Here is an 11,359-nt window from a genome sequence, read left to right as displayed (position 1 = left end):
ATTTCCATAGCCACATCGTGTGAGAAAATCTGACAAGGGACTATGTGTGTGTGTGTGTGTGTGTGTGTGTGTGTGTGTGTGTGTGTGTGTGTGTGTGTGTGTGTGTGTGTGTTTCAACCTATATTCCTACTATTCTATTTATCATCTCTTTCCAACATCCTTGATCCATTCAGAATCTTATAACTTTACTTTCATTGACTATATCATCTCAGTATTTCAATAATCAACCTTCACTTTTTCTATGTCTCTTTATAGGAAACACACCCTCAAATCCCAAGTCCTACTGTTCCCCATTTTACTGATCAAAAAATAAATCATATCATTAAATTGGCATTGCTACAAGTAAAATATTAGCAAAACTGAACATAATTTCGAAAAGGGGGTTTCAGATGTTCCCATTCTCCCACTATCAGTTCTTCTTCACTTATAAAAACCCAACACCATCAAATCTAATGAAAGGTGTTAAGGTAAAAATTAATGTCTTCCCCAAGGGCTTGTAAAATCACAGTAATAGTTATGCATAACTGAGTTGTCTTAAAATTCCATGTTCATAATTGACTCATACAAATGACAATCTATTCCCAAAATTCACTCTTAGTTAAAAGTTGCAATCAAAATATCTACTATTATCATAAGATGAATATATGCATCCATCTACTCCGCCGATAGTATAAAGTGTGCCAGTGTTATCCTCAGCACATGTCATCCGCAAATCTGGTTGAGAAGTGTGCCAACTCACCTGCATCCATCCACACAAAGGACAAGTTAGAATGAGGACCTTTAAATGTGGGACTGCAGGCCTCCATGTTGGCACACAGTTGTTATCCATGTCACCCAACTTGATTTGCATTAATTCATGTTATGGCACTTGGACTCCCATAAAATATTCAATAAATGATAGTAAAAGTATGCGAGAAATGGCAGTAAAAATTATTGGCAATAAAGATTATAAACAATAATGATTCCTGTGTATTCCTTTGAATATCCACCCATATGTGAACGAGGATATCCCAAGCTTCTTCTTCATTGTTAATCAGTGAGAGGACAAGTATATGATAAACTATCTTCAGTATAAAAGGTGAATATCACCTTATTAGATCTATCATTCTCTACTTCCTCCATTAATATAACCCACTAATTCTCAGAATGAACAAAGTTCCTCATAAAGCTATTAATTAAGCTCCTCCTCCTTCAATTCAATAGTAGACAACCCAACAAATGTTCAAAAGCAAAATCATAGACCTATTCCTGCCATAGAAACTTATTGTGATAATAAGAGAAGGTATATAGTTACTGCTACCTTATGCAAATGTATATATGTCGTAAAATAGCAGTGGGATAAGGTATACCGCCCAAACTTTTGTATTTCTACAATATCCATCTCTCAATAACATATATCATAAATCTAGGGATGATCACTGCGTTCAGTCTACGCTCTCTCCACGCTGAAGATATCCTGTTGTTTTTTTAAAAAACCCAATGCTTAAAGAATGTTAGTCTACGTGACATGAAGGGAAAACGAGCCTGATATATACTATACATCCGTAGTGTGCACTCTACACCGTTTTTGGGGCTGCTTGTCATCTCAGATCTTATGTAGTGCTTTTTCCTATTCTCCTCGTGTATACCGTCGTTTAAGCTCTAGGCTTTCCTTGGGGTATTAGTTCCCTCAGCCATCACGAAGTCGATCAAACTCTCCGCTGTCGACCTCTTACCAAGTCCATCGAGTCTACATGAAGAGCACACTGTGGACTTACATTCCCGTGATATATCTTTAACGTGACCTTCACTATAATCCTCTGGTCGCAATACAATTACTCATGCGGGCGCTCGAAACATAAGATCCCATCCTCATTCATGGCGCATTGTTAACGGTTCAGCTTTTGGTTATCCTGGGGTATATTTCTCACCATCAACCAATGCAGAGCTACCTTCCATAAGGTGTAACTCACTGTTTATCGTTGGAATACGTGAAGACGAGTGCTTCATTTCATTGCATCTCATATTTTCGTTAGAGTGATTAAGAGTTCGCTACAACGCGCACTTCCTTTACAAGACGTAAAAGACCAAGTCTAGTATGGAAAGCACATCTATTGAACGTCTTCACCATATTCTAGGATTTATCTATTTGTGAAATATATCAGAGTAGCAGTGCATCGCCTTAGCCAGTCCCTCTATCTCCTCACTAAACGATTCATGTATAGTTCTAATACCTCTCGCCCTTCTCTGTATCCTCAGACTTCACTGAAATGGAGCTATAGATATGGACGAAGGTCCCTTCATTCCTCAGACACAATTCCATGCACTCCGCTAATACTACAGTGTAGAAAGTCGATTTAGCTCTAGGTTTTCCTGGGGCTGGTTTTGCCCTCAACCATCACAGAGTTAACTACTCACGAGATCTCTGCGATTGACCCTCGATCAGCCCAACACGCACTGGGGGAGTTCGATACATGGAGTTCACAACTTTTTGTCACTCCTTCTAGCACCTTCCAATGTAAAATAATGATTTTCCTACTCTAGTTTTCGCACTACGCTGAGAACTCATCGATCTTTGCTGCAGTATGGTCGTCAACTCTAGACATACCCTCGTCTCAAAGCAGCTGGTCTTGAGGAAGGCACCACCGCTCAGCTTCTAACTGGATATAAGGTATAGAAGTATTCCGTAGTGGACCTCGCTTCTCATATCCTCTCAACAATCGTTCATGCAGACAACGATACGATCGAGTGGGAAGTGTCTACACAGTGTTGATCGCCATCTCTCTAACTGCGCACGTCTATCATGAGAGCTAACTTCTAAGACTATATCTTCTAACTATCACGAGTGCTACTATGTTTTACAAATGGCTACACTGCTAATGGGCTTCAACAGAAGACTTGGGGGGGCATCTTAATATTGCCCTGGTTTCTGTGCTTTTGATCAACTCGCTGCAATAGTGTACCTATTGAGTGTCCATCCTCCTTTGTCTGCATAGAGTACCTCTCTCTACGTGTTCACAGTGCGTGAACAGAGGTTCCCAAAACTTGCTATAAGTTTCTCACGCTGGACTCGTCTCTCTTACTCCATTTTCTCCAGTATTTCGTGCTTCTCGCCAGCAAACGGCTGCCTGTCAGTGGACAAATCTCTCTGGTTGTAATCTCCTAACTGCTCAGCGCACGGTATTCACTGGTGCCCAGTTCCCATCCTAATGTATACATTTATCCCGGTAATGTAGGATAGGGACCTGTCTTAATACCGCTATACCATTTATCCTTTTCTTAACCCTTCATTCCTCTCCTGTGGTTCCTTGGATAAACTCAATCTCCATGGGTATTTGTATGTCCCTTCCACATACCCATGGACAAATCTGTGTTTCAGGATGACTCCAATGCATAGTCCATTAAACAATTGGAGGTACATATCATGGGTCTCTTTTCAATCGCTTATTCGTCCTTTTGTGGATATATTTCCCAGCTTGATCTTAGTTGGTCGTTCATTGGGATCCCTTTAATCCCTTCAAGTAAGTCCCTACAACGGTAGGGTGGGATATAAACCCGTGGTACCTCAAAGTTCAATTAATAACATAGAAAAACTTATATCCTTACATGCTCCCTCCTTGTATCTCTTGGGTAACGTTGATGTCCAAGGGTATTCGTATCGAAGGGTTTCTACGTTCCCTCCTATCTATTATTTCCTATTTTTTCTTTCTATCCTTTGGATCATATTTCTAATTATATTTATGTTTTTATCAGGTTTCCATGCTATAGTCGATGTTAACTCATGGTTCCAAGGTATAGTCCATTATATATCTTGCAGTATATGTTATAATCCCATAGATAACACTATGCGCCACCCTTCATGGATATATCTCTTGTATAATTAAGGTATATTCTCCTATCCATTGTGGTCCTTATAGTAGTGTGTAAACTATCTCCATTTAATAGCATGCTAAAAGGTTACATGCTAACGCATATCTCATATAAGCTTTCCTTTATACCTCTATCTCTCTCAAAGAATATTACTACAATATAGTATTGTATCAAACATCGTATATAATCTTGGTTATCATGGCCCAGATTAGCCTATACATATATTAAGGACAACTATGGAAGCATCCTTAGTAACAAAGTGCTAGCCATCTCTCCTTACTTTTAATATAACTGTGTCAAATATTCCCGACTAAACTTAATCTCCTCTATCAGTTGTCCTATCATCCACATTACCCTATTGCGGTAAGTAATCTATTGTATTTCCTTCTCCTTTTTATTCTATAATACTAACTCACTTTGGTATAAACCTTCGTACTCTTAATTGAGGTGTATATCAACCCATCCTATAATGGGAGGATGTGTGTGTGTGTGTGTGCGCGCGCGCACGCACGCGCATGTGTGTGCATATAACTCTCTCACCTCCCCCCCCCCCCTCTCTCTCTCTCTCTCTTTGGTCTTTAGCAATTGTACACGGCATGTGGTTTGTAAACTCAAAAGCCTTGCATTCTATTTTTGTATGATGGGGTTTTGCAATCATTGGCCAATTAATAATGATGGTTTAGGGTCTATGCTCTAGTTTTGTGTAAGAAGAAAAAACCATTTAGAACAACAATACTTCTATGAAAGAAGAACTTGCATTGCATTCAAGCCCATCCTAATCACACATTTTTTTGGTGAATCGAACCCAACATTACAAAGGACACAATACTCCAAATTTCTCCACGATATTGGTGTATAATACATAATTGTGCCTGGAATGATGTTCCAAGGAAAAAAACAAATAAATAGTTTTGCTACATATTTGGGGTTCTGGAAAATGCTCTCCTGTTGCCGAAAATGACTTGCAAATTGTTATCTGAAAGCATGGGTTGGTGTATTATCCATCCCAAACACGTGGAGGTACACAATAAAAATGCTTGCATGCAAGGAATGCCTTCCCCGTCTTCACTCGATCCATGAAATCTTGACAACGACATGTTGGATTCTTGGCAACGTCGATATTATAACTTTCCCCCATCACTCTAGAGTTTTTAGTCTCTATCTTGAAAACTTCATGTTTCAATGCTTTCAATATTGTATGGTCCTTTACTGTTGCTTCTAGAGCAAGGGCGAAATTGATCCTTGTAGCTGCACCTTTTGAGACTCCCGGTCGATATCTTGGTGCAGATGCATTCTAATGACATCTATCGGTGCCTTGTGTAGAACAAATCCTCCCATCTCTAGGGACTTTATCTCATCCTCAGTGAGATTTGTTCCACAAGCTACTGGCCATACTTGCGCAACTCTGGCCGGTGAATTTTTGATTGAGGAGCATATATTCTAGGTATGGTCAAGGTCATTGCAGAACCACATGTATTGCCTTCGCGAGCCCGCTTGATTGCTTGGTTGCCCTTGTGAGGTAGACCACTCAATCATCCCCCAAGGAGCTGCACTCCTACTACTGTGTTCTTGATATTTTTCTTGCACTTCCCCTATTGTGTCCCTAGCCATCCTTGACATTGCACTCTGTTGCGCAGTGGAATCCTTTTAATTGCCCATACAGCATTGTGAACTTCAGTCTCCACCACTTGTCCAGAGATGTATCGATCGTCATGGGCTCCATTTCCACTTGTTTCGCTATGCTTTCAAAGTTGAGTTGTCTTGCTCCTTTCTTGCGAGACTAGTTTGTTGCCACAAATTCTGGCCTCTGAGTGGCATTTTCCTCCTCTATTGTCACCTTATTGATGCTTTTACACTTACGAGCCACTGTTATGTTGTTGCCCCTAAATTCAGGCTCTTGATGCATAGGACTGCCACTTATGAAGCCCTCCACCATCCTTGATGTTGCTATAGGGGTTGGGCTTTTCCCTCGCTGATCTCACCTCACAAGTTCTCTGCACTAGGGCCGGCACCATGGTACTTCCTTCCAATGAATGCGTATCTCTTGGTGTTTTGCAACAACGCATTGGCCAAGTCACTGACACACGCATTGCATAGATTCAACGTCCCCTTGAAGCCTTCGGTAGCCAGCCAACTTGCATGTACAGGGTCAGCAAGATTTGTCATGGGCACGTGGGGGATGTCTTCCGTGTCCTATCAAGAGTGAAGTACAGTGAGTAGTTCGTTTGCAAAATCTGGTGGGAAAATAAAATTTTGTATTAGCGAATAGATACACCAACAAAGTGCTTTTGCCAACGCAGATATCGAACATGCCACTAGCTCAGCAAACAATCCATCACAGGGATGTCCGAATCAGAAACCTTCCCTGTGGCCCACAAAGCCCGAATGTACCTTTGTTGTGTGGTTGTGTCCTCCTCTGTCGATGCACACCTCCACAATGGGCATAGGCGTTTGTGCTCGTCTTGGAAGCTCCTATGCACATACTGGGAGGTGTGTATTGGTAGGCCTTGCTCCCAATGGAAAAGGCAAGACCTTTACAGGCCATGCATCATGTTCTCTGGTCCATTATTGAAGATTGTTCATACTGCCCTCCAGTTCACACCAGAGCCTCATCTGCCATGAAGCCGCAGTGGGGTGCCCACACTTCTCCATGACATCATTTAGCTTCAACCAAAAAAGGATCTGAGCCTCAGTGTCCTCTTTCATCTTGCACACAGCAACAATCATCAACTCTTGGACGTTGCATCATATAGCTAAAGTTAGGCATAAGCATCATCCTTTCGGTGCTAGAAGGAATGTAGGAACACTAGCATTTGCCTCTATACGTGAGCAGCCATGGTTGTCCACCCACATACATGCTGCACATGGTTAAAAGAGATCCATATATTTCGTAGATCTCTACCACCAGTGCGACGGATGCGGTTCACCAAATCACCCCCGAAGCAGGCTCTATTGTCGACATCTTGAAGATAAAGTATCTGCTTTCATCATCCACCGCTTGACCGGGGAAGAGGCTCCCATGGAAAAATCTGTAAGCACATCTTTGCATCAGCTTTAGGAGTCTGGAGTCCATGCCTTCATCATTTTCAACATGAGCATCGCGCCGCATATGCTTGAACTTTAGCTATATGATGCAACTCTTGGACGTTGCATCATATAGCTAAAGTTAGGCATAAGCATCATCCTTTCGGTGCTAGAGGGAATGTAGGAACACTAGCATTTGCCTCTATACGTGAGCAGCGATGGTTGTCCACCCACATACATGCTGCACATGGTTAAAATAGATCCATATATTTCGTAGATCTCTACCACCAGTGCGACGGATGCGGTTCACCAAATCACCCCCGAAGCAGGCTCTATTGTCGACATCTTGAAGATAAAGCATCTGCTTTCATCATCCACTGCTTGACCGGGGAAGAGGCTCCCATGGAAAAATCTATAAGCACATCTTTGCATCAGCTTTAGGAGTCTGGAGTCCATGCCTTCATCATTTTCAACATGAGCACCACGTCGCATATGCTTGAACCTGAGCTAGGTTGTCCATTCGACTACAAGTTATGTTGCTTCTAAGAATGCAAAGAGAACACATTTGCGTGTACTTGCCATTGGGTTGGCTCTGTATGGTTTGCCTATGCCTTTGGACAAGAGGCTCAAACTCCTAATCATTGCCATCAACTCATTATCTGTAAGGGAGATGCCCAGGTCGCGAATGAGGGCACTTGAGACTTTTTTTTTTGCGACTACCATTTGTAGGTGTTTGGGACCTGCTGCACTAAAGTCTTTCACCATCTCTTCGACCGTGCACCTAAGATCTTTTACATGGGCTCTATAGCTACCTCTTTGCACCTCGTGATTGTGTGTGCCCATGTGGAAAAAGAGTTGTTATTTTGAACCCCGCCATCATGCAGTACACCACACATTCACATTGCTTCAAAAGAATGGGGGACCTTTTGCAAAAGAATCAAGCCTTTCCCAAGCCAGTAGAGCAGACATTCCAATAGCCAGAATGTTGTTGTTCATTTTTCCTACACCAGACGAGAGAAGATTATAACATGCAATCAAAGAGGCATAGTCAACCTTCTTTAACTCAATTTCTCATCAATGGGTGTGCTATGGACCGACCTATCCATGCAGTACGGCTCGGCAATCCGTTAATCGACCTGCCAGAGCAAAGCGGGTTGGTACACTCTAGTTTCCCCACACACCTACTGCAACAAACTTTGCTAGGAAATGTCATTGTTGTCGACATTGGTTTCGTCCAGCAATGGCTGTCATACTTTTGCTCCATGTCGTCCATTGCACTCGTTCCATGCGGCATGGATGGTAATTCGAACGCAATGTTCCCATTGTACATTGTTGGAACTTCCATCAACTTCTCCACTGTGGTTGATTGTGTAATAGTTGATGAAGCAGTCCATGACGTCTCCCAAAAGACTTGCTGTATGACGACATGCTAATGCAGACCTTCCATTACAGCTACTGCATCATTGTCATCATCGATCAGTACCGTGCCATGGCCTCCTAATGGTTGTTCAACATGGTTTGAACTCGTCCTCGAGCTCAGGCTTCCTGGGCTAGCCTCGAGATTTATTGTGGGTGTAGCTTGTGCAATGGCTGCCTTCCCTTGCGCTCAAAATGATGGGTCCAACTCGCATCGTCTGTACCTCAAATTGGCTGGTGGTGGGCTTTGGGTGAGATCTATTGTGGGTGAAGCATGGACAGGTGCTCTCTTTCCTCTCTCCACCAGCACATAGTCACGCGACAACTCCGTGTTCAGCATGCACAACTACCCCAATCCACTCGCTCGAATGGCTTCCACTTGCATAGTCTGCAGGCATCCATTTACATGTGTGATGGCCATCACACGAATGCCCTTTCCTATCATGGGGTCATCCTCACTTAGCATAATGGTTATGCCATTTGCATATCGTATCATTAGCTTCAAACGAGAGGGAGTTCAAATAGATCCGCACCTCATTGAGGTTGCTAGACCTTGCACAAGTTGGGCTGGCCATTTCAAGAGGGATCTGAGACACACACACACACATAGGATGGAGAGAGAGAGAGAGAGAGAGAGAGAGAGAGGTGTAAGATAGGGGGAAGAGAGAGACGGACAAAGAGCGAGGATATGGAGGAGTTGAGAGAGATGTGTCGAGGGGGGGGGGCAGGGTTGGGGGTCTTTATATAGTGGATGTCTGACAAATAGCACGAGGGTAGACATCGAGGGTATGGAGGAGGAGTTGAGAGAGAATGAGAGCTTGAGAGAGATGGGGGGGGATCTTTATATAGTTGATGTCTGACAAATAGCATTCAATGAGTATTTAATGCAAGAATAGGTGTAGCGGTGAAGATGCCATTTTTTGTGATTTGTTTGTTGTCAAATATTTAAAAAAATAGCTATACCCCCCACCTCCATCCCAAAAAACAAAAAAAGCCTTTAAAGACCCCCAAAAAATGAGCATCTTGGCTCTTGGTATAGCAATTGCAATTATGCAACAATTAGAAAGTGTAGGTGATTCATGTGAAAGGGAAGCAAGCCCTTAGAAAAACATGAAAACTAGTAAAAATTATATAGATTTTTTGCCAAACAGTAAAAAAGCCATAAATTTTTTGTAGCAACTCCGAATTCCAAACTTTTTGAAGAAAGCAGCCAAGGTCAAATTAGGAGTGGAAGGCCCTCAAAAAGGACCGACAAAGCAAGGTGGTTAAAAGTTTAGTGCAAAAAAATTTTTTTTGGGGTTTTTTTTTTAACATTGCGAAAAAAATAACCAAAAAAAGGGCAAAGTTGGCGCCCACAGAAGGACGCCGTTAGAAAAACATGACTAGTAAAAATTATATAGAATTTTTGCCAAATAGTAAAACAACCATAAATTTTTCGTAGCAACTTCGAATTCCAAACTTTTTGAAGGAAGCAACTAGGGCCTGGAAGGCCCTCAAAAAGGAACGACAAAGCAAGGTGGTAAAAAAGGTAGTGCAAATTTTTTTATTTTTGAATTTTCTTAAAGAAAATTTGGGGAAAAAAAGGGCAAAGTTGGCACCCACATGGCCCCTTATTTTATTTTTATTTTTATTTTTTAAGGAAAAAAATAGCAAGCTTAAGGGAAAAGCTACCCCCCCTCCTCTCTGTCTCTCTCTCTCTCACACACACACATACACACTCCCATCTCTCTCTCTCTCTCTCTCTCTCTCTCTCTCTCTTTCTCTCTCGCCTCAGAAAGGCCTCTATCTTTCCCCCCCTATCTTTCCCTTTTTTGTCTTGTAATAAGGGTTTTTGTGCCATGAATGTAGGTCTTGCAAACCCTAACTTTGTACTGTAACCTCAATCCGCATCCTAGCAAGAATGGCATCACCTGTACAAGGTTGCTCGTTATCACCAACCTTGTTAGGCCTCTACATAGACAAGCTCGAGACTTTTATGGAGACACTAGGGGGGGGTGGATGTCCTCTCGCCAGTTCCTTGCTCCAGATCGTGTCATACGCAGATGACGTGGTGCTATTATCTTCTTCTGCAGAGGGCCTCCAGAGACACCTAGATGCGCTTCAGGCATTCCGTGAGTTACACAATTTGAGGGTAAACTTTGGTAAGACCAAGGCTATGATTTTCAACACATCTCGAGCAACCATGCATGGAGAGCAGTTCACATTTGATGGATCACTGGTTGAGATTTTCTCATCATACACATACTTGGGTTCTCTAGCCCTATTTTCACATCGAGACCGGCAATGCAAGCCTGTTTAAGCAGAGGATATGCTTTAGTAGCCTGGCTGGAGAGATAATGCTTCCACTCACACTTTCTTCAAGACCCTCAGACCAAGGCTCTCATTTTTGACTCCTTAGTCCAGCCAACAGGCATGTATGGCAGCCCTTGTTGGAAGCCAGATCTCTCAAATGTAGACTGGGCTAGGGTAGAGCGGCTCCAAGTTCTTTTGTTATCACAGATGATCCATAGCAAGCCGTCAGTTCCCCACCATATCATTCAGGCTGAGTTTGGGTCAGCTCGTTATACTCGTTATAGCTTGTTGTGGCATTCCAGGTCATCACATATTTATACCGTGTCAGGGAGTATGGGTCCTATACCTAACAATGACATAGATTACCATGGCTAGCACTATTCTCCTCTATGGCCCTAGTAGCAGAGGGGTGATCAAAGATGTTGGTATGCGCACACATGCGGGTGGTTTGAGAGATTGGGGCTCCACATGGACAAATTATCCCCCTTTCAATTTTGTATTGAGGCTCCATCTATCCCACTCAGATATCACGAGGTCAACCAGGTCATTCGAGAGGACCTTCTATAGCTACACACGATCACAACCTGATTGGTAGCGAGTGAGCTCCCAGTGAAGCTCAGCTTCTACAGGGATCAATGCTTGTGCCTCTCTGAGGAGACCTTCATTGATCCACCAGGGTATACCCAGAGTCACCTCCCACATTCATAGAGGACCTCTATCAGACAATTCCGTGTTTCATCACACTGACTCCGCATTGAGAGGGGACGAGCACACGGGC

The 11,359-nt window shown here is 42.7% G+C and overlaps 1 protein-coding gene across 1 annotated transcript in view; it reads right to left on the bottom strand.

Moving 5' to 3' along the window:
• Positions 1-381: 381 nt before the first annotated feature.
• Positions 382-11,359, bottom strand: part of LOC147902560 (bifunctional dihydroflavonol 4-reductase/flavanone 4-reductase-like) — a 77,843-nt gene continuing 66,865 nt past the window's right edge. Inside the window, exon 6 of the mRNA XM_087373680.1 lies at positions 382-739. Coding sequence (XP_087229806.1) covers positions 736-739 — 4 coding nt within the window. The 3' untranslated portion in view covers positions 382-735. The remainder of the gene's footprint in view (positions 740-11,359) is intronic.

Source organism: Dipteris shenzhenensis, chromosome 4, assembly GCF_047967505.1.
Source record: "Dipteris shenzhenensis isolate YYH24624 ecotype China chromosome 4, Dip_SZ_1.0, whole genome shotgun sequence".
In the NCBI taxonomy this organism is placed as follows: domain Eukaryota; kingdom Viridiplantae; phylum Streptophyta; class Polypodiopsida; order Gleicheniales; family Dipteridaceae; genus Dipteris; species Dipteris shenzhenensis.
Note: the sequence above shows the minus strand (reverse complement) of the source record. Positions and strands in the feature narration are given on the sequence as shown.